This window comes from Artibeus jamaicensis, unplaced genomic scaffold (genome assembly GCF_021234435.1).
Source record: "Artibeus jamaicensis isolate MK-2021 breed Jamaican fruit bat unplaced genomic scaffold, CSHL_Jam_final scaffold_1964, whole genome shotgun sequence".
Taxonomy (NCBI): domain Eukaryota; kingdom Metazoa; phylum Chordata; class Mammalia; order Chiroptera; family Phyllostomidae; genus Artibeus; species Artibeus jamaicensis.
Genome location: NW_026522030.1, coordinates 6496742 through 6520966, shown reverse-complemented (window position 1 = coordinate 6520966; position 24225 = coordinate 6496742). Strand labels below are relative to the sequence as shown.

Sequence of the window (24225 nt, the reverse complement as noted above, 5' to 3'; positions counted from 1 at the left end):
TTTAATGCAAATTTATTAAGTTACATCTATTAAATACATCAATACATACAACATTTCATTCACAGAGATTGGAGTTGACACAATAGTGCCCAAAGACATGGGCTGCATACCAGTGAAGTACGTACATAACAACATACAATATGCAGTTTACTTTGGGATTATGATGTTTTAACATAAAACATAAAATCAGTAAAAGCACGTGGGCTTAACACTAAAACCACACAAACTCCTATATTTGTTTAATTTCTACACTTCTGAAACAAAAGAGGGAAAAAGTTACATATTTTAATGACTTTAAGAATAAAATCATTTTAAGTTCAGCTACTTTATTTACTTGGAACTCTGTGTCTCCTTCCTCCGGAATACATGCACCACAAGAATGAGACTTGCTTGCTGTGTTCTCCCTTGTCTGGGCTCTCCACCTGTAGGTAAGTGTTGCCATGTGACTGACATTCAAAAAAACTGATTCATGGATGAAATGGAAAGACTGCTGGGCTTGCTATCAGGAGATATGAATTCTAGTCGCAACACTGCTACTAGCTACTGTCTGGCATTGGGCTGTTTGTATCATCTTTTTTCTTTCTTCTTCTTTTCCTTTTTTTTTGTATCATCTTCCTGAGCCTAGGTTTCTTCATCCTTAAAATGATGTAACTTGGAGCAGACAAATTCTACAGATTGCATCAGCTCTAAAATGCCACAACATTCTCTACTGGCCAAGATATCAGAGTTACTTTTTGTTGGATACTCTCTGAACAAGTGGGAAGTGGCATCCACTCCTAGGCTGGAAGCCACTGAACTCTTGGCAAGGCCTCCCAGGTTCTTAATGATCAAAAAGAACACACAGAAGTTAACGAAAGAATGGCATAATCATAGATTTAGAAAGACCTCAGATATCATTGGATTCCATCCCTCTTCCTACCTCAATGAAGAAATGGCTTCTATAAAACCCTTGAGATAAACCCTTTGCTTGAATATGTCCAGGGACTGAGAAATCAGTATCTGGGAATATTCTGGTTTAAGGTAGAAAATTCCTTTGGTTATCAAGCCAGAAATGGAGATTCTGTAACTGCAACTCATTAGCCCAATCCTCTTCCTCCAGGGACACATGGAAGAAGTCTGCTCTTTCCTTTTATATTACCCTCAGGGTATTTGATAAAACTTTTTATATCTCCTTCCAATTTCTCCTGCAGTTATTAAAATGAATACCATTTGCTAAGAGAAGATGTGCCTAGTATTATGATTCAAGAATATAGTATCCTAGCTCCAAATCTGCCATTAACTCCTTATGTGGCCCTGACAAGTAACTCCTATCTGGGCTGATATGGTATTTTCTCCCTTGAATGGGATGAGGTAAGGGGTTAGGGGGCAAAAGTATCTCAGAGGTCGGGAAGTTGCAAATGTGGTTGTTGGTGTGGGGCAGGACATTCTCCTTGAGCCCAGCTGCCAAAATGATGTAATAGCTGTTAATATACAGGACAGTGATCCACATTTAAAAAAAATTCTCCTAAAATGGCAAAATATTTCCAGGACTCCAGGCCCTAAGAGAGCAAGACGTCTTAGGGTAAACAAGTCCTACGTGTGTGTTGCAAGGTGTGGAATATAAACCACTCTGTCCTGAAGAATTAATTCCCAATGTCACAATCATGGAAACATGACTGGGAAAGGACTTGGAAAATACCTTGCAAGAGAATGTTGGCAATGGGCATGCCTCGTGCACAGTGAGCTAGTTGAACTTTTATAACCCAGAGGAGTTATTGACTCTTCTTAGGTGGAATTTCCTCTTGGGTGATGTAGCTTAGATTGAAATGGAGCCAAGGGCTTTGGCAAGCACTGTTATTGAATTGAACCAGACATTTTTCAGGATGTGAAAAGTGTACCTTTTCACATTCTACTGTAGTTTAGTAAAACAATTTAGAAATTTTGGTAGCTTAAGCAATTCTCTTCTATCAAATAGACCCCAACCATACTAGGGTCAAAATGCTAGTGACCCCATGCATTTTGATCATGGTTCCTGTATTTGCTGAGGGACGCTGGCTCTTCATTGCACCTCTGTGTCATCCACAAAGTTCTGATATTCTCAAGGGTGTTGCTAGCCAAACTTGAGCCCAGCAGGTAATAACCTCTCTCTACACTTGGCTTAGTAATGCATTCTATCATATAAAACAGTATCTTTATTTTCTTCCCTTTTATTTATGGAAAACTGTCCTTACATGGCTGTTTAAAAAAATCACTTATGGTAAACACAAATCATTTTGTTAATGATCATCCTTCATCAAATGGCATCCATTTTCATGAGAAAATATCCATGTGTCTAAAGTTAGCTAAGCTAATTAACTAGCTAATACAACCAAAATAAATTAAAGGATCTGTAGATAATGGAGGTGCTGAGTAGTTAGAATTAACACATCTGAGACTAAAATAATTTATCTTAGTGTCTCTGGGACAAGTAGGTACTCAGTAAATGTTTGTGGAATTGATTTGAAGTCAGCCTTTTGAAAGACATGGAACCAGCAAAGCATTCTCCTCCTAAATTAACTGTTTTCCAAAGCATGTAAGCCTGCTCCTTCTTCCCTCTGAACTTTCAAATGCATTCCCATTACTCCTTCTAGGGGAACACCATGTAGTCTTAAATACCAGTCTTCCACTTCATTTTAAAAACTAGGGCACAGATATTTACCCTGGAAATAGTGCCTGGGACTTGAGTCCTACTAGACAGGTTTGTCTGGGCCTTTCTGAGAAGTAAAAGATACAACATAGAGCATTTAACCAATTCAGACAGGAAACCTTGAGCACAATACATTCTCCAATAAACAAGCTTATGATGGAAGCAAAATGGTAGGATATGGTAGGATATAGTAGGATATTTTCCAAGCCTCAAGTCTTTTAGGATAGTAGGAAATTCCAACTTCTTAAATAAACTTCCCAGTCCATCAGATGGGACTCCAAACAGTGGGCAGGTTTGAAGAGCCTGGGCAAAAGGGTTCCTTTTAGTGAAGATGAGTAGACCACTCTGGCCTCTTTCATTGCAAATCCTTCCCCGCCCCCAAGTTGCTTGGTGCTTTCATGCAGATGCAGACAGAGCATTTTATTTTCTTAGTGGGGGTGTTAATTCTCACCATGGAGACAGTCTAAAGTCATTGATAAAACATTTGTGATCTAAATAAATACTGTTCTAGGAGTCGGTCAAGGAAACATTCTTTTATCAAGCTGGTTTTATAGTTACTGAGAAACCTTTCCTTTCTGCTTTGAGGAAAGGGTAATTCCTCCATCTGAGATGCCCTTTCCCGGAGCCCATCTGTTGTCTGCCCACCTTCTTTCAGAACTCACTTCCTCTGCAAAGACTCTCCGGAACCAGGTGGAGGTGACTACACCATTCTCTCTGCTTCCACTGAGTCCTGTGATGACTGTTTTGAGAAGCTGAAGGCTTTGGAGTCCTAACCTCCCAACTGAGAAACTGGAAATTAATTTTTATTTAATTACAATTCAACAAACATCAATCAAGTACTGCTATACCAATCACCATGCTCAGGAGCCCCATCACACACTTTTGTGCCTCTGGAGTGTCCTGGGAATAAGGGGAAGACTGATTTGGGTGCCAGGTTTGCCTTCAGACCCATCGTGAGGTATCCCACAATAGGGCATGTTTATAATAGTCTGAAGTGCTGAAGGTCACTCCCATGTCACACTTGACATGCTCTCAGAATTCACAAATGCTTAGAGTTAACATGTTTCATCCCCATGAACTCATTTGATCCTGGGAAACAAATTGGTGGATTCTTGCTTTACAGATAAGTCAACAGAGGCTAAAAGCAGAAATGCCCCTTCTACCCTTGACATATTGATGCAGGAAAATGACATAGGTTAGAGGATATAAACCCATTGATGTGCAGGAGAGACCTCCTCAATGTCCAGTCTCTCCTGATTAGCTAATCCTATATTTAAATCCCTTTGAACATTTTAAGAGACAAATACCCACATAACAGTGCATATAAAGTTGTGAATCAAAATTTGAAGCTGATCGAGGTTAACTTCTCCAGATTTAGTGATTGACTTTTTTCCCCTAGGAGAGTAAGTCCATTGTCTCTGGGCATCAGTCACATTTGTTGTACAGTTGGTCTAGTTAGCTAGAAATCTGTGTTCAATTTCTTGAGTGACCTAAGTCAGTTGAATATTATTCATAGTCAGGAGTACTCCAGGTATCTTATGAAACCCTGTCAGATACCATTTTTTTTTTGACTTGGAGTTAGTCCTTGGAGCATGGTTCCACGGAGCACACTGAGACACATTTAACCAGGAGCCACTTAATGATATATTCACATAAGTTTTGAGTAGAGTTTGTTTTGTTCTTTATAGTGTCTTCTGGGTAAAGGTAATACCCAGAACATAATAGGTGCTCAAGAAAACTGTGGTAAATAAATGCTATTGTTGTATTTTTGATATGCATGTGGAACCCATACTTGCTTGTTTTGATGCCTATGTACACACAAAAGAAGGAAAGGTAGGTTTTCTCATTTGCCACAGAGAGCATCGTGAAAAACAATTTTTTTAGAACATTCATGAAAAAAACAGGTTTTTTCATTTTTTTGGCAAGGTGTGAAAGTATATATTTAGAAAATCTGATTAAGGATTTCTCCTTTGAAACTATTACAGTTTTCTAGAGCTTTGGACTTTATTCAAGGCTCCTGAACTGAAGCAAATGCTTCATAATCAAATTGAACAACAAGGTAGTTCACTGGTGACAAATGTGTAGTGGGAAAGTGTGGAAATGCTTCAAGTAGATCATCCATTCATTTGGTGACCAGCGTTTTAATGTTTAGAAACTCACCACTCTTCCAAGCAACCACGATAATACATCTGCTTTCTTTGCCTTTTTCCAATTAGTATTCCCATCAGTAAGACATATAAAGTGTGAACTTTGGAGCCCTAAGTTTCATAGCGAAAATACTGTCATAGGTAAAATACTTGGAGAATGCTCCAAGAACACCTGAGGCTATAATTACATACGAGTGAAGAAAATTAGGAACTAGGAGGAGAGGACCTTTACACAATGTCTGCCTTGCCCCTATAGCAAGAAGGCTCCAAAGAAGGTTTTATCTTCTTTTGTGTAATCCACCAAAGAGATGTCACTGACATTCACCATCAGCTTGTCCCCTTCTTGCAAGGAGAACATTGCCCCTAGATAAATGGGTTGGAACCAGTTGCTGCTTATTTCACACACTGTCTTGGTCCCCATGAGGAGCTGGGTGGGCTCGGGGTAGCTGTCTGTTACCTTGGTGATGACCACAATGATAGCATCTGGCTTGTTCAGTCGGCTCCCTTGGCTGATTTCACCACACTTGGATGTGGTACCCCGAAATGTGATCTGGGAGTAAACAAAGTAGTCTCCCGACTCTGGGATCACCAGAAATTTATTGGTGTAGTTCATCCGGTTTTTGATGAAAGCCAAGCCAAGTTCGTGTTCCCAATCCAGAACTGGGAACTGATTTTTTAAGGGCTTTGTGGGCATTTGTCTCACAACTGCAAAGACAAGAGAGAGGATTAATTTGCTTGTGTTAGAACCTGTGAACTTTGCGGAAAGTGTCTCATGCTATTTTTAAAGAGTAAAGTGATTATCTAAAACCAATAGCTAGTAAGCTGCTTGAGGAGTACTGAGTGGAAGGTGTGTGAGTGGACATTAGTTCAGAGAGTAGCATGTTAGGCCGATGACCTGGGGCAAATTACTTTGCTTCTCTGAGCCTAAGTTTTCTTATCTGACAATTTTAACTTTTATCTGAGTCCTTTGATCTTGGAAAAGAGTGAAGGACCAGAAGTCTCAATGGGACTTCTCAAAACCAATCTTTTGGTTTGGGAAATCAGCTTAGTGCAAAAACCCAGTCTTCCTTCTGTAAATGACTTAAGATTGATGGATGCCCTCTTGTTTACATATGACATGGCCAGACACAAGAGCTTCCAATTTCCTATTTCTTGCCTCACAAATAATTAGCTGAATTGTTTTATCCCCCACTGATTCATTGGAACAAAATGCTTGTTAACTGAACTTCGATTAAACTTCTCTCCTTCCTCTACTTTCCCAAACTTGGGCCCACCCCTGCCCTGAGTCACTATAAGGTTCTGCTCCTGTCATGCCAACCTTTCTTCCCCTTCCCTCTACATATTGGTTTTTTCTAGCTTTGTTTACTCCTGTCTATGAAAGAAAAATTTCTTTAGCCTAACTCTGGGGACACTTGGAGACTTTATGGTCAGAGGATCTCCCTATTGTATTAGTCCCTTCCCTCTGCCACTTTCCCACCCTGAGTAATCCTTTTGCATAAAGTCTTTTTCCTTACAAAGTCAGGATTTGTTTTTTATTTGATATCCCTTTCCTTAAAAAAGGGGGGAGATAATAATATCTGTGGAAAGGATGAAGAGAGATGGTGTGTATAATGCCCTAGTTATTGGGAATATTCTCTAAGTGCCATTCACTTTTATTAATCTTTTTGTTTCAGACATGCTCTGCCACAAAGAGAAGACATTTTAGAGAGAGTCAGATGTTTTCTGTCACCCCCTTTTTAACACTGTGGTCCCAAACCATGTGAAATGCAGGCATAAATTAAATTTTAAAACCTACACATGGAGATTCAGAACATTTTGGAAATTCTTCTCTGACATCAACAGGGCCAAAGTAAATAAACCAATGTACTGACTCATGGAGTGGAAGGGACCAGGGCTCTGGGTCCCTTGGACGCCATTCCAATCCTGACTCTACAACTTTAGGTAATTAATCAACCATGTAGGTTCCTTCTCCTCTCTGAGTCTCAATTTCCTGTCTGTGAACTGGAGATAAAGATCCCTCCTAGTCTTGTTCTGAAGATCTAGTGAATAAAGGAAGCATGGACATTTTCATCACAATGGCTGGATACAGCATTACTCAATACATGTTTTTTTACCAAAATAAAGTAACATCTTTCATTTTGACAGATTAAAAGATAAGCCCATTTCATTTAATATATTTTTATATGATTCTACATTTGCATTGTTTACATGTGTGCATTAAGTAGGACATACGAGTTAACACTTTCATGAAGTATATCTGTAGCCAAAAAACTAATAGAATCGAACCATATTTTAAGTAAAATAAAATAATCTGCAATAAACTAATACTTTTCAGGGAAATGAAAAACATTTTAATTTCTACAACTAATTTCAAAATCCATAGTAATCACCATTATGTACTGCCAGCCACAGTTTGGGGACTGGTTATGTTTAAAGAAGCATTTAGCAATCTTCACCTCTGGTGGTTGACTGGAAACTTTGGTTCCTGGATTTTTGTAAAGCATCTTCCCCATTGCTGACTAGACTATAGTTTTCTTCTCAACTATAATGCATGTTCAGAATGTGTGCGACCTCTCCTGACCCCTGCACTAAGGGGTCTCTGGAGAGCTCTGTTGGTTCTTTGCAAAATCTGTGAGAGGCATTTTTATTAGTCATCCATGATAGTCTCTAGTCCTTCTTTGTTGGTGATATAGTAGATTAAAAAAATTTCCTCCCAGGTGATACAAAAGCAAAAATTTAGTCTGTAGATAAAGCAAGTTCTGTTAAATTACTGTGCAATTAGCTCTTTCAACATAGCAGCAAGTAGGAGTCTGGGTAGGAAGTATGTTGTAATGGAAACAGTGCAGTTCTGAGAGTCAAGCTCAACTCTCGGCTCTTCTTAGTCATGCCACTTGGTTAAGTGAATTTAGTTGCCTAAGCCTCAGTTTCCCTATCTCACTGGGCATAATATGCAGATTAAATGAATAATATATGTAAAATGCTTACCACAGTGTCTGATATGTATTAGGAGTTCAATAGAACCTAGATTCCCTCACCAATTTCAACTCTTCTCATTCACTAGGAAGAGGGGTGGCACCTCCATACTCAGTTTTTAAGAGTTTTCTACCTAGCCTGTTCAGTGTCACCCATTCTTACAGGTGAGTGTGATGGCAGATTGGCATCTTCCTGGTCCTAATCCTCATGCAGGACTCCCCATGAACAGCTTCCTCTTGACTAGGTATTAAGACAAATGTTTTAGGCCCAAGGATATTCCCCTGTGGGTTTCAATTTTTTTATATGTCAGGAGGGTATGCTTGCTTTTTAACCCTAGTTTTTCAGTGGGTTTTTAACATCTTTCTGCACTGTTTGGCCTTTTTGTCTGGAGTCTTAGAGGTATATACAACTCCAAGTGTGAGATGCCAGGAATTTCTACATGACTTGGGGAGCTGGCCAACCGGTGATATTATGAGATTGCTCTTAATCTCTTCACGTCCATGCATATTCTTTGGAAATACCTACCTGAATGTAAATGTCCAATAGCTTCATTTTGAATAGGGGACAGATGGATTCGATAAATTGGTAACTCAAGGGATCATTCATCTTTGACGAGATTCAGAATTATGTAAATCTTAGAGTCTGAAGAAAGCCATTTCTGAATGACCGAGTGTGTGAATGAAAGTGAGAAACAGCAGAGAAAGGAAGAGGGAATCTGAAAGGAAGAGGGAATCTGAAAGGTAGAGGGAATCTGAAAGGTAATGCCCAAGAGACCTGGACCTTTGGATCCCTCAAGGAAGAAAGACATCTGAAAACTGTTGACTGAGAGGAGGAGTCTGTTACTAAGGGGTGTGATTTCCTGTTTGAAGCTACTAGAATGAGTTTTTGCAAACATGCTGAAATAAATATCAGGCCCATCATCTCCTGGAAAGCACACCAGGGAGAATTACCTGTCAGGTGTGCCCTCGGCTTATCTTTACCAGCTCCAGGAGGTACGTCTGTAAGAAAAGGAGAAAAATGCTTTGTATGAGTCAGAGGGTGAATATGACATTTGGAGAGTTTGTATGATGCCTAAGAGAAATACGCCTTTTCTCCAGCTTGGTCCAGTTCCCTTCTTAGAGTTTTCATTTGTTTGTTTCTTTTTCTTTCTTTCTTTTATTTTTCTGAAACAGGGTAGACTCAGGAGAAAGTCTTAAACAAAAATGAATCTTGGCTCTGTGACTTTGGGCAAGTTATCTAACCTATCTCAGACTTTGTTTTTTCATTTCTAAACGGGTACATTAATTCCTACCATGGATGGAGAGTGTTCAGAATCATTCTTGGCATATGGTAGTGCTCAGTAAAGCTCACCTTGCCTCTCCTTTCCTCCTACTGCTTCTGTGGGAGCAAACTGGCCTTTTGTCTTCTTCATGGTCCCCTTAACCATGTCCAGTGAGGTATCTGGATGGCCTACCAGAATAGCGTGGGAACCACTCTGTAGCTCTATGACCTTGACAGATCCCTTTCCCTTTCCAGTCTTCTGTTTCACTATCAGTTCTCCAGAACACCTAAAAATTGCCTTTGGGTTTTTTAGAGATGATTATATTGGACTAGTATGTTCCAGCTATAGTGATAAAGATGTTGACGATTAAAAGAAAAAATAGCATTGTTCTAATACCTTTATACAAACCCTTGGAGGCAGGTACTATCATAATCATTTTTACAGGTGAGTAAAATGAGACAGAGACAGGTGAAATATTTGTGCAAAGGCCATCAATTCATAGGCCCTGCACTTGGCCATGGCACTAGTTTGCCTTCTTAGTGGCTGGGGAGGCCCCTCACCTCTCCTCTTGGTTTGTATCCCTCTGAACCTCCTACATACCAGAACTTTTAGATATGTTTTTGTTCCCCACAAGAAAAGGCATCAAATACAAACATACTTACAAACTCGCTGAGGTAAAGGTCCTAATTCCTGTCCTTTTGGAGTCTGTGTGGAAAGAAAGACATGGTTCAGATAATCTGTACTCCTTTTGACACCAGCATCCACATAGTTGCCCAAAGCATTAATATGATTAAGATGCTGCCTCTACCCCCCTCCCCCGGGTACTCTGAGCTGAAAGAAATGGAAATGAGGATATTTGTTGATGGGAATCTTGCACCCAAGCTCTCCCCTTTCTTCCTCCAGCATCCTGATGACTCTTCTCTCTCTTACCCTGGTCTCTGAAGCTTCACTTAAAGATTCTGTCCTAAGAGCTTTTCCTCCTCTATTCCAGGGCACTCCAGTATTTTGCCAATGGTTCTATTATTATTTGAACAAATCTTGGCACTTGTTTCATTTTTTTCCACCACAATTTAAAAAGTAATACAGAAAAAGAGGTAATCATTATGATCTCCTTCTCCTCAGTCTATTCTTGCTTCCTTATAATACATGATGACTTTTTCTTCTTTGCAATCCTAGTTCGTGAGCCATTTCAGATACCACATGGTAATGGGAGAGTAACTGCTTTGAAGGCAGATAGACCTGGACTTGAATCCCAATTCTACCATTTGTTAACAATGTGATCTTGAGCACTGGCTAGTGTAACTCAGTGGATTGAGCATGTGCCTGTGAATCAAAGGGTCACCAGTTCGATTCCTAGTCAGGGCACATGCCTGGGTTTCAGGTCAGTTCTCCAGTAGGGGGCGCATGAGAGGCAACCACACATTGATGTTTCTCTCCCTCCCTTCCCCTCTCTCTAAAAAGAAATAAATAAAATCTTTAAAAAATGAAACAAAACAAAACAATGTAATCTTGAGCAAGACACTTTTCTCCTCTGAGCTTTGGTGTCCTCATTTGTAAAATGGGAATAATAACATCCATTGCCTTAGAGCAGGGTGTCAAACTCATTTTCACTGGGGGCCATATCAGCCTCAAGGTTGCCTTCAAAGGGCCTAATGTAATGTTAGGACTGTATAAATGTAACTGCTCCTTAACAGTTAAGTGAGAGCTCGGCGCTGCCACCGGGTAGAAACAAGGTGCCGGCCAGATAAAACAAGGTGATGATTCAGCCTGTGCCCTAGATAACTCCAAGGTTTGAAATGAGGATCAAATCATAGGAATAAAATAAACTAGCAAAATAGAAACAGACTCATAGATACAGAGACTAGAGTGAACTGTGAGAGGGTAGGGCAGTTGGAAGGCTGGGTGAAAAAGGTGAAGGGATTAAGCAAAAAAAAGAACCAAAAATAAATTTAAAAAACCCCTCACAGACAAAACAGTATGGTGATTACCACAGAGAAAGGGGGGTGGTGGGAGGTAGAAGAGGGTAGAGGGAGATAACCGGTGATGGAAGGAGACTTGACTTTGGGTGGTGAACACACAACATACAGATGGCGTTATAGAATTGTACACTCAAATGCCACCTCAATAAATTCAACAAAAAAAATTATGAGTTAGTTTAAAGAAGGCATGGAAACTGAGGGAATCACCACTTACATGCCAGAATAGAAAGCTTAGGAATAAAGCAAAGCTCTTAGCTTAGGAATAAAATCACCATCTTATATTTTATAATGTTTCCAAAGAAGCTTCTCTGAAATGATTTTGACTCAACCCAGAGTCTTCTGATTTTGTTCTCATAATTGCTCAGTCCCCACCAATGGTAATCCTCATGTCACTGTGAACACTTGATCAGTTTTACATTTTAAAACCTATGTGTGGTCTTTTTCCCATCTTGCAAGATGGCGGGTGAAAAACCGAGAAGCCGGATGCTAAGGAGAAGAAACCCCAAGCCAGGAAGGCTGATGCTGGTGGCAGGGTTAAGAAGGGGAAGCTCAAGGCCAAACCGCCTAAGAAGGGGAAGCCCCACTGCAGCCGAAATCCCGTCCTAGTCAGAGGAATTGGCAGGTATTCCCGGTCAGCTATGTATTCCCGAAAGGCCATATAGAAGAGGAAATACTCCGCAGCTAAATCCAGGGTTGAAAAGAAGAAGAAGGAGAAAGTTATGGCTACTGTCACTAAGCCAGTTGGTGGTGACAAGAATGGTGGTATCCGAGTAGTGAAACTTCGCAAAATGCCTAGATACTGTCCTACTGAAGACGTGCCTAGAAAGCTGTTGAGCCATGGCAAGAAGCCCTTCAGTTAGCACGTGAGAAAACTGCGGGCCAGCATCACTCCCGGGACCGTTCTGAACATCCTCGCTGGGCGCCACAGAGGCAAGAGGGTAATTTTCCTGAAGCAGCTGGGCAGCGGCTTGCTACTTGTGACTGGACCTCTGTCCTATAATCGAGTTCCTCTGCGTAGAACACACCAGAAATTTGTCATCGCCACCTCCACCAAAATTGACATCAGCGGTGTGAAAATCCCCAAGCATCTCACTGACGCTTACTTCAAGAAGAAGCTGCGCAAGCCCAGACACCAGGAGGGGGAGATTTTCGACACTGAGAAAGAGAAATACGAGGTTACAGAGCAACGCAAGGTTGATCAGAAAGCCGTGGACTCGCAAATTCTGCCAAAAATCAAAAAGCTGTTCCCCAGCTCCAGGGCTACCTCCGCTCTGTGTTTGCTCTCACAAATGGCCTTTATCCTCACAAAATGAAGTTCTGAATTTCTTTTGAAAAGCCTAATTAAATAACTGATGTGTTAAAAAACAAACAAACAAACAAACAAAAACCTATGTGTGTGTGTGAGTGTATACCTGTGAATTAAGAAAACCTTGTGTGTCTGCGTGAGTATAAGAGAAGGCAGCTCTGTTGGTGGGAAAGAGTGTTTTTGCACCTGTGTATCTACATGTGTCTGTAGTGTGGTGTCCTGTGCGTGGATGTCTCTACATACACATGGGTGATATAGCTGCACCATTTCTGAGCCTGGGTCTGTGAACAGTTCTATGATAATAGTGGTTCTGTTAGAACCCAGATGGTCAGGCTCTTTTTACTCCTAAGCCACATGTCCTAACCTCTCCTGGAAGCCCTCCTGAGGACAAATATCTTGTCTTTGATTGACAAGTTGACCTCATGGTCTCTCCAGCTCCCTCTCCAGCAGAGCTGTTAATGATACCTCCACTTCTTCCCCTAAGTTACCAGGGCTAAAGTTTGCTTATTTTTTCCTTCACAAACCCAAACTGTCATTTCTATTTTGCAGTTTTTCTCTTTCCTCAATCTATTCCAGGCCTCAGCATGGTGCTTGCCTGGATTCTTCCAGGAAGCTTCTACCGTAGATAGGTCTCTCCTGCACCTGGTTTCTTCTTTTCTCTAATCCATCCCCTAGCCTGCTTTCACAGGACTTTTTCTAAAGCCTCGCTTTATCAAGACAATTATCTTGACATTCAAAATCCCAATTTATCATCCTAGTCCCAGAGGTGGGGGGATCAGGGGAAATTACCCTTGAATCTTTCAGGCCCCACAGGTATTAGCCAAGTGATAAAAGGCAATAACCATTTCCAACAAGGCCAATAGCTTGTGCAAGAGTAAGGAGGCCCAACAGGGCATGGGAGCAGTTGGGAAACTACAGGGATTTTTGCTGCCAGGTGAACACACTACTGTACATTTAGCATAGGGTCATGAATACAATGGTCTTTGAAAACCAGAACCAAATGATATGACTACTTGTTCAGCATCAGGAACTTTGATGGGCTCAGGTGGTGGAGAAGCACCTTAAAAATGAGCTCATTTTGTAGACTGTTTCCTTACTTGCTGTTGACAGAGCTGATAAAGAGTTAGTCCTTTGGCAAGGCAGACAACTGAAGGTGGGGTTCTCAGAGAACTGGGGAGGGCTTGGTTGCATCCCCTTGTGTAGGGGATGGTACTCACACTGATTAGTCTTTCTATGACTCATTTATTCTGCTAAGAAATCTTCTTGAATGTCCTGCTTGTTTTTGGCTAAGCAGACACTCAGCTAAGAGTTTGGAGCATTACTTTTGGCTCATAATCCTCTTGTCATTAGCATGAATTTGGGATGTGAGCACATTTCCCTCTTTGCTCTGCTGGATTTCTCTAACTTGGGCTTTGAGTGCCATTAAATATCTGGAGGCTGTGATAGTGCCAGTTGGCAGGTGTTGAAGAACACAATATTCCGAGTCCCCAAGAAGAACATCAACTGGGACTCTTTTTCCAGGAACAATATCTAAAGCCTTCTATTGCTGTTTTTCTTAGTAATGACTTTATCATGAGAGGAAGATTATTGCAACAGGAAGCAAGAGTGAATGAAGAGAAGATCAGAGAGGAGGAAATAGTACTATAGTTTATTTGGGGAAAGGTTTATGCATTTGAGTTGGTTCAATGTCTGCTCTCCAGTTGGTTGCTGGCAACACTAGGCCAGTAGAATGTCTGTTGTTGTCTAACTCTGACTCATCTCCATTGTTTTTGGGTTACTCTGGGGTACCCAGGAGATGGTGGCTTCTGAAGGTCAGCCCAACATTGGCTTCCAAATCCGAATAGATACAATATTCAAGAGCATCCCAGAAGAATATGATTTATTTTCCCCTAAATGCCTTCTCAAACCACTGGCTGAGAACCAGGATCCTATATTATTTTCCCTCCTAAATGTTTATCACTTCCTGAAGTGATATTACTTATATGTGTATTTATTGCTTTTCTCTCTCTAGTAGAATTCAAGCTGCATGCAGGCAAGGACCTGGTCTGTCTGTCTTGTTCACCACTATATTCCTGGCATCTCAGTCAGTGCCTGCCACCTCCGCAGGATTATTCAATCAGCACAATACACTGATGCTTGGGCATCAGAAAGACAAGCAGAAAAGAGAACAGAGGATGGAGTAAGGTTAAGTTTCAGTGGCTTTAGCCAGAGTTTTGCAATCCAAAAAACTAGGAAAGAGAACTTTTTTATTTTAGAATGCATGTAATGTTTTGAGTTTTGTTTAGATAAAAAGGATTTAATTATGTAGAGGTAGGTAGCCAAAATCTTCGTCAGGCTCTGCTTGGAGCAGTCATGGCTCTGGAAATGTTTCTTGAAATTTGGGAGTTTCGATCAGAAGTCAGAGCCAGAAAAGGCCATAGTGTATGCCTACAGGCATTCGTGTTCATGGGATGGTGGAAGCCTGATACCACCAGCATATATTTGCTTGAGCAAAGCAAGTGGGGCTTTTTACCCCTTAGTTCCTATAGGTCATGGAATCTTCACTTTCATTTCCTTTTCTTTCTTCGTTTATTCTCAATTGGGGTGGGGGGTATGTTGATTGGTAATCGTTGACTGAAACTAACTATGACCTATTACTGTAGGTATTTTTTGGGATTACTCTAATCCTTCATATAGGAAAGAAGGAGGATGGAGGAAGGGAGGAGACTACCATCTGGTTGAGTGCTTGCTGGGTGCCAGGTCCTGTGTTGGGTGTGTCTGTGTGTTCCTCATCTGATACTCTAGTTACTCTTGAGGGAACACACTACCTTTTTATAGTCTTCGTAGGCCAAAGGTCAAAGAGTAAGTGGAGGGTCTGGCATCTGAACGTTTAGACCAAGAACATTTAGACCTGGCACATAGCAGAAGCCCCATGAACATTAGCTGAACAATACAATGGAAGATAGAACCTGAAGCAAGATGGTTTTTGAGATTTTCTTCTTTATATATTCCTCCAAAAAATCCCTTCAGTGTATTTTAACTAATGACCCATTTAGTCTTTCTCCCATATTCTGTAGTCTCTCTCTAGTATATTTATAAATAGGAAGAAATATCTATTGCTTGCCCACAGTTGCAAACGCCGAAGTGTTTTATGATCTATAATATCCTTCTATCACCTCTAGGAGAAAGACAGACATTTGCCTCCTTGTCTTCTCCTCTTGCTTATCTTAGTTTGTACTTACACAAGGATAAATCCACCTAGAAATGTTTTATTCCAAAGCCATTCCATTTCATTATCTGCTTGGTTGTACTAGACAGGGCTTTAATTTACAGACAACGTTCAAAGTGGTGCAAAGCAAGGACTATCATGTTTCCAGAAGAGCGAATATGGAAATCCCAGCTGCATTATTTTCAGGTTGTCTGACTTTTGTGTGTTACCTGACCTCAGTGAGACTGTTTCCTCATTGCAAATCAGACAATGATTCCTTCTCCCAGGACTATTGTGATGGCTAAGAAAGATCATCCAGTTCGTTTGTAGATATCCAATGCATTTTCCTTCTTTCTTCTGGGCTCAATGAATACTTGTGGCATATATTGTTGGTTCTGTAGGGCATCCCATTGGTTTCATCATTTTAGTGATAAACAGAAGCTACTCTGTGTCTTATTGGGATCCTTTAGGAGCTCTGGAAGTCTTACTCCTTGTCCCAACAGGAGAGGCTTCCTCAGTACTCAGTTTGCTTTTGAACTTCTGTCCTTTCAGAATGTAAAGCGATTGAGGGAATGGAATATACAATCCACACATTTCAAAACCTAAGCTAGTTGCTGCTGTCAGCTGTGGGGATGACCTCTTGCAGCCATTGCCCTGCTGCAGCTGCGCATTGTGTGGTCTGTCTGTCAGATGAAACTACTGGGCACTGACTGATGCGTGTGTAGACTCTAGCAGGTGAACAAAGGGATCCTGGAATCCCAAACTAGAAGTTGCAGCAGATGTTTGGGATTCACACCCACAGCTTACTTGCCCTCTGTTCCTTTGCACTTGCGCAGCTCACCTATACAACCTTTGCCCTTTGCCCACAGCCTGACCTTTGGAGTGAGTTGAGCTTCTCTTCCAGTATACCAGGACTTTCTGAGGCTACAGTAGGGACAACTGAGCACTCCAAGTTTTGCAATTTACAAAGCACTTTTATCTCAGCTATGTTTGTTTCCTCTAGACAACTCCAAAAGGGGATAATTATTATTGCCCTCAGAGGAAACAGCTTGAGTGAGATAAAAGTGCTCACTCAAGGTGAAATAGGTAGGGAAATAATGTCTCTTGAGCATCTACTTGACAGCACTCCCTTTTTGGACATCTCCTTGCAGAACTCTCAGCACAGTCCTATGAAGACAGCATGTTAACCTTCCCATTTTATAGACAGGGAGCGTAAGGCTTAGGGAAGTCAGGTACTTGTGCATCCTTCCATCCCTCTCGCCATTCAGCAACACTTAATGAGTGCCTTCTGTATGCCAGGTATAGCTAGGTGCTCTCAGGGGAGGAAGGAGACTAGCATTTATTGAGCATTTAACTATGTGACAGGCACATTTCAGATGTCATTGCTAAATCCTCCAGACCACCCCAGGGGACAAATAATTTGTTGGCATATACCCAGAGGCAGACTCCCATAGTGTTTAGAAGGAATGTGTATGGTAGATTGGAACCCCAGTGTCCCACTCTAACTGTAGGACTGGGCACATGGCTTAACATTACTAAGCCTCAGTTTCATCATCTCTAAAGTGGAGATGACAGTAGACCTTTTCTCATTGTGAGATTTCAAGGATTGACAGAGAAGATACATGTGGTAATAAAAGTAAATATGAGTCTCATGTGTTTGTACTGGATACCAGACTAAGGACTTTATAAATGTGATCTCATTGTTCTTCTCAAAACCCTAGGTATGAAAAAGCTTAGAATGGAGTCTGGTATGTAATAAGTTATTATAAGGTCACAAGTGTGATGCGGTAAAGCCATGATTTTTCCTCAGTCTGTGTCACTCTGAAGCCTGAGTGCGCATCACTATGGAGTCCTCTTATGGGAGGAGATAAAAAGGCCTCAGGGAAATGTGTGTGTGGGAAGGAATAGGGGTACAGGGAACAAGGACCTTGCAGGGATTTTCAAGAATGGGTGGAAGTGAGGTTGGAGGGAACCAAGGAGAACTTGGGGAGAGTATATACAGATGTTTCTAGAAGTATGACCTGGGAGGGGAGGCCAGAAGGAGGATACTGGAACAATTCTGGGAAGCAATGCCTCCTGTGGCTGCCCCGACAATTCATGGCAGAGTACTGGTGCCCGCTCTGCAGCAGGCTTGGGGCTAAGCCAGTGTGGTGTATTCTGTCATGCCTGGGCACAGTGTCAGGAGAAGATGGAGGCCTAGCCTATAGACCCCTCCTGAGGACAGAGGAAGCCAAGGACCTAAATAAGGCCCAGGTTGTGGTCAAGGGCAGGTGGGTCAAAAATGGATTAGAGTGTAGGTTGAGGGAGCAAGACCAGGGTAGAGAAGGAGGCATGGAGTGAGCTCACAAATACCAGACACCAAGAAAAGCCCTCCAACACCCAAACCTGCTCTTTGGCCTGGCAATGGCAAATTCCAGAACAGGTGGAGAAGTTGTTTCCTACGATGTAATTTCCACGAACAGGGAAATTCCCTAATTACCATTTAATAACCTGCCACCTCTGCCAGACACTATAAGTAGTATTTTGTTTTTAATTATCCCTGTGTCATACAAAAAGAAGCCGAGGCCCAGAAAAGTTAGGTAACATGGCTGAGAAGTGGCTAGGTCAGAATTCAAACTGGGTTTGAACTTCTGACCCATTATTTTTCTAAGATGCAAATCTACCTAACATTTTCCAGGAGTTTAAATATCCTAAAATATTTTACCATGTATATTTTTTGTATAGGTAACATATACATCTTCTACACAAGAGTATATGTTTAAAAATGTCTCTGCCTTATCACCCAGCCACCTGGTTTCCCCACCTGGACAGAGCAGAGTCATCAGCCTCTTTTATCCTCTTCCTGAGATAGTCTGTGCCTTTATAAACACATTCATATATGTGAATGTGTATTATGTTTTCAGAAAACTAAGTGTTCTGTATTCTGTCTGCTATTACATCCTTTGCTTTTTTCCCCTTAATGATGTATTTTAGAGAAATTCTGCATCCTTACATATGGAGATGCCTCATTAAAAACAAACTAACAAAATAAAAAAAACAGTGACAGTTGCAGCTTTCCATTGCATGGAAGGACCATGATGTATTTAATTGATGCCATATGTATGGACATGTCACCTGAAGGCATTTATCTCAAAACTTTTCACATGTAATTTTGGTTTCTGCTCTGCAATTTACCTGGGTAATGAGTTTGTCACATCAAATCTTTCCTTACATAACCAGCCCCTGAAGGAAGAATCTAGTTAAAATACACACACACACACACACATTTACACAATCCTGGTAACTATTTTTGTTGCTGTTCATAAAAACCTGCAGCATTCCTACAGTTGCTGTTCCTTTTCCAATCTCTGATTTGGGGGCCTAGCTAGAATGGAGTCAGTCCTGTTTGCTTGTACAGTGAAGGCCAAGTGACTTTAGAAATAGAATCTAGATTTGGTTCTGTCCCCCTAGCCTTGACCTGCTCTATGACCCTGAACTTTTTCTTCCTATCTCTTGTCCTCTGTTTCTTCAATTGTAAAACAAGGAGATAGGACTAGATCAAGAGTCAGCAAACTTCCTCTAAAGGGCTACACAGTAAACATTAACTTGAAAGACAATATAGTCACTGAAACAATTACCCAAGTCTGCTGTTGTAGCATGAAAAGAGCCGCAGACTGTGTGTAAGTGAATGAGCATGGCTGTGTTCCAATAAAAGTTTATAAAAATGGGAAATGGGTAAAATTTGGCTGATCCTGGGACTAAGAGCATATCCATCTCAGTTTCTATAAATCTGTGAGGAGCTTTCCTCTTCTACTTAGGTGAAGGAAAGGGACAAACACCCACCTAGTGCCTTCATTGCCGGGCACTCACTTGGAATCCTCGTAGCACTTCAGGAGGGTAGGCAATGTAAGAAAACTGAAACTCAAAGAGGTTGTGTACTTTGCTCACTCTCTTCCTTTTGAGCCCCTCTGAGCCCATTTTTAAAAGTCTCAGTGCTTTTTTTATGTGGGATTAGAAAAGATTCTTATCAGTGCCAACTTCCTGTGGTCATTACAAAGATGGCACAGAACAGAAGGAACAGAACGTTTGGAGTGCTGGGGAACAGGAGGAAGGCAGGGCGGCTGGAGGCCCGTGACGGGGGCGGAGGGGGGAGTGGTGGAAGATGAGGCCACAGAGGGCCATGGCACAGTCCAGTGAAAGTGTTCGAAGAATCATTTTGGTTCCTGGGAGGAGAATCAAGCTCAGGCTTTGTCTTTAGAGAATTTTGTGTTTTACATGAGGGTGATCCATTCATTCATCTATAAAAGGGGTGGATGGAAAGTGCTTCCATGATCATAATTTTAACACAAATTTATTTTGTGTTAAAATACAAAATAAATTTGATTGCGAGTAGACATAGACAGGTGAGGAGGCAACATGGAAATCAAAAGAGACCTGGATTTGCCAACACAGAGACTTAGCTTTGTGACCTTGAGCGTTCACATAGACTCTCTCACTTCAAGTTCCTCATCTGCCAAATGGGACTGCTCACCCTCCTCACTGCATTTCTGGGTTCCTGTAAAAGTCTGGTTGGATCCCCTTCCTGGGAGTTCTCTACAAATGTGAAGTGGGAGTTAATATCTTGTTATTATTGTTATCACCATTGGCTTGTCTTCTGCTCCTGGGCTTGCTCTTCAGGGCTGGGAATTATTGGAAGAGGGGGATGACCCTCCTTCACTCCTCCTTGTGTTAAGATTGATTGCTTTGGGCCTGGGTCATTATAGATTCTTTGAAGACAAGACAGGCCATTTTTTTCCCTCAGTGACCTGGGAGCTAACTCCCTGCAATGTGAGGGGCCGTCTAACACAATGGAGGGAGCACTGAGCAGGAGGTCAGATGGTCTGGTTTGCAGCTTTAGGCTTTAGAACCTTAAATGGCCTTGCTATCTCCAACAGTCTGTGGCCTGGACCTCAGACCACACTGACTTCCTTCCCTCCTCCAGAAGCCTTCCCCTGAACCTCTTCTACCCCCAAGGCTGGGCTAGGAGAACAACTGGAATTACACACCAAATAACCTATTTTTTGTTATCCATCAGACTTGGAGCTTGCTGAGACCAAGATCTGGTTCTCTTGGTAGTTGTCTGGTGTGTGGCATAGAGTGACAATTCCATCACAATACGTGTGTGAGCATAGTTCTCCCCATTGGCGAAGTATGAACTGCCCCTGCACATGACTTGGTGCTGTTGGAGTATTGATAGTAGTATCTTCTTTTGGTAGAAAAGAAACAGGCTTTAAAAAAATGAAGCCACATGCCTATTTTCACAAGGCCAGAATTGGCTGAGCTGGGAATCAAGCTTAGGTTTCTAAGAGCCATGGGCATTTCACTGTTACGTCTGCACCCACCCAAGCTCTGCTTCATAACCTGGTTTTCCCTCCTCGAATCCCATTTTCTTCAATGAGCAGTCTCCTCAGAGCTGCTTACTGTCTGTTGGCCACTCTGATCCACCCTTCTTGGCCCTTCCTGTATCCTTCGAGACTGAACTCTGGGCACACTTGCCCTCTGGGAGCAAAGTGGCCCCAATGGCCCCTCTCCCTGCCTCCTTTCTCCCTGCTGTTTTGGCAACTGCTTGCTTTCCTTTACTCAGACAGAGCTCCTCCAGGCAGTCCCCTTCCTTCATGAGTTACGTCCTTTGGGTTTCTCTAAATTTCTCTCCTTTTTTTTCCCCTTAGTACCAAGGTTTGGTGACCTGCCTCTCTCTGCTGCTGTTCCTCAGGATGCTGCTAGCTCTGGAGGTTTCCTTTTTAGTCTGTCTGCATCTTGGCAAATAGACCCTTCTTTGAACCCATTTTCAGTTCTTTAAATATTCTTCTTTAAACTCTCTTCTTTGAATGGGCCAACTATTTCTTTTCAGGACCCCAGTTGCTGCATGTGCCCCAGCCTCACCCCCATTTCCCTTTGTCTTTCTTCCGATGCACCAAGAAGTTACATCTACTGGCCAAACCATAGCTCTAAACGTCCTCACATGTCCACTCTTCAGGGAGACTGGTTTAGCTAAAATGGAGTGCTGTTTTAGACTTTTCATCCCTTGAATACCTCCAGTGGGGCAGGTACTCAGGCTGGTCCCCATGGGCTTCTTGTCTGGAGACACCTCCCATCTCAAACTTTTCCTGACTAGGCAAGTCACTGGACCCCTCGGCACTGGGCGATCCACCTAATTGTCTTCTAGACCAGCATAAGTGTTCTCTGGCTTCTGACAACATAGACATCATTTTGAGCAGAGGGAGTGTTTCCGTTTAGAAGGCAGGAGAGTATAGGTTACTGGAGTCACTCAACTCCTCATCAAGAACAACTGACTCTTTCTGGCTAAAGATATCAGAGTCCCAGAGCATCAAGTGGATGCCGCAGTTTTGCTTCCCAGGAAGCAGCACTGTGCTGATCTTGGGGTCACAGCTTGAGCCCTCATACCCTGCAGTGCTCCTCTAACATAAACAACATTTCTGGTGGACTGCGTCTTTTGACATTTTGTGAATGATGGCATGTGGCCTGGGAGGCAGCTGCCTGAATCACAAACACAGGCTATTTGCCGACCCTGATGGGGTGGTGAGAGTTACACATTGGCCTCGACTTGCTCTCCGTGTCTCTGCTCTGAACTTGGCCAGCACTGCTTGGAAGCCAGGTTTCCAATTAAACCAACTGAAAAGCCTGTTTACTCCTATGGAATGTAATACTTTGGACTGAAATTAAATCAGTCATCAACAGATTATGCAAGAGCATTTTTAAAAAGGGGTATTACTTGAAAGGCACGAAAGGCACGTTCTACAAGCTTTAAGATTTTTGATGTTCCTAGTTCAGAATTGTAAGTTTTGACACCTGTATCCCCTCGTCATTCTCCTTAGACCATATACATGTGTGTACACACACACATTTATATATGTATAATATATACATATACATACATGTATATGTATATATACACATAGATGTATATATGTGTATATACACAAATTATGTATGCGTGTGTATATTTATTTATTTGACTAAGCTCATCCTGACCCCAATTACCCCCACCTCCAGCAAGACATGAGTGATAGTCTGGCAGGCAGTTCTTTCTGGAACATTGAAAAAGAACTGTTCTAAACCCATGAAGGGGGTTGATTAAATAAATTATTGCACATAGATATATAGGGATATAATACAACCATCTATATCCTCACACTGCTGTAAATTTATTAAGAATAATTTCAATGATAACATATTAAGACACTTAAAATAATCCCATCTTATTAAAAAACATGAAATGATATACCCCAAATGTTAACATTTTAAAGTGGTTACCTTTCTGGAGTTATGGGTAATGATAATTATCTTTTTTTCTTAATCCATTATTCCCAAATTTTTTCAGTGATCATTTGTTAGTTATGTAATTTAAAGAGGGTTTTTTTTGTTTGTTTTTTTAAAGGAAAGGCACTTTCCCAACTTATCAGTGTACTACGATTATAATTATCTACAAGTATGTGGTTTGGTTGCCATATAAACATAAAAAGGGACAATTCATTCCCTAGAAATATTGAGAATGAATACCAGAGTGGGCCTCCCCACCCTCACAGCCTGCATTTCCTTTGTATGTTGAAGCCAGGAAGTAAAGGAGGGTGATGGATCGGGGAGCTCTGTCCAGGGTTGCATTAGCTTGCAGATGCCAACAGAGGGTCCACTGATCCCCCGGGGCGGCCCAAAGTCCTGCTTACCTGGAACACACAGGCTTCTCCTTGGGCTCTGAGCTGGCCAACGAGCAGGTAGGTGATGAGTCCTGCCAGGATGGGGAGTGACACCAGGCAACAGGTGAGAGCCCAGCAGGTGCTGCTGCTCCTGGCTCTGGCCCTGGGCCCGCAGCTCTCGTCCTCAGGCAGCATTTCCACACTGGCTGTTTCCCCAAAGCCCAGCCCCAGATCCTCTCCCATGTTCCCTCTGGTCTGGAGGCAGATCTGACTCCCGGCTAGAGAGACCCCCCCCATTAAATAGAAGACCAGCTCTCACAGTGGGTGAATTAATCACTGCCTACTCCTCCCCCTGGCCTCTCCTCCTCTCCCCTCCACAACACACTGCGCCCCGCCCTGCTAGGGAATGCACCGCCTACAACAGAAACCAAGTTTGGTTTAAGAAAAAAAAAAAAAAAAAGAAGAAGAAGAAAGCTTCCCAAACAAATTTATGTACAGTGTGCTCATGTGCTCCTTCCTTCGTTTACAGAAGGAAGTCAGGAAAGTCCCTGGAGGAGGAGAAAAATAATTAATCAAGTCAGTGGGTGGGGCCAATTAAAACATACCTGCTTCTGCCGTTCAGCTGTGCCAGTCTGGAGAGTGTGCTTCTGCTGGAAGTGAAAGTGAGGGATGGGGGGTGTGTGGTGTGGCTTGCAGACTGGGAAATGGAAATCAGGTTTGCATCACCACTGTGCAAAGTGCTGCCAAGCCCTCCATCTTTTTTGAGCCTCACAGGAGCCCATTCCCATTGCACAGATGAGGATACTGAAGTTCTGGAAGGTAAAGGCACGTGGCCTAGGTCATCCAGAGATTAAGGCAGAGGATCTAGGAAGATAATCTAGTTCTTCTAAGGCATGTTTTAGGTTCTTGCCTCTACCACAGACATGAAAGGAAAGTGTATTTCTAGCCTGTGTTGACCCATTGTCTAAGCAAAGAGTATGAGATCACAGAGGTGACTGTTTATGAGGAGAGGACATTGACTTCTACTCTGTGAT

At 42.0% G+C, this 24225-nt stretch overlaps 1 protein-coding gene and 1 pseudogene across 1 annotated transcript; one reads left to right on the top strand and one right to left on the bottom strand.

The window, feature by feature from the left end:
- On the bottom strand, positions 1–23524 carry TNFSF15 (TNF superfamily member 15). Its single transcript, XM_037139460.2, has 4 exons — positions 23222–23524; positions 9709–9751; positions 8736–8783; positions 1–5517 (listed from the first exon to the last, which is right to left on the bottom strand). Exons 1-4 carry the CDS (start codon positions 23486–23488, stop codon positions 5063–5065), a joined length of 813 nt encoding a protein of 270 aa, XP_036995355.2. The 5' UTR covers positions 23489–23524; the 3' UTR covers positions 1–5062.
- Positions 11511–12391, top strand: LOC119044902 (60S ribosomal protein L6-like; annotated as a pseudogene).
- Positions 23525–24225: the final 701 nt, after the last annotated feature.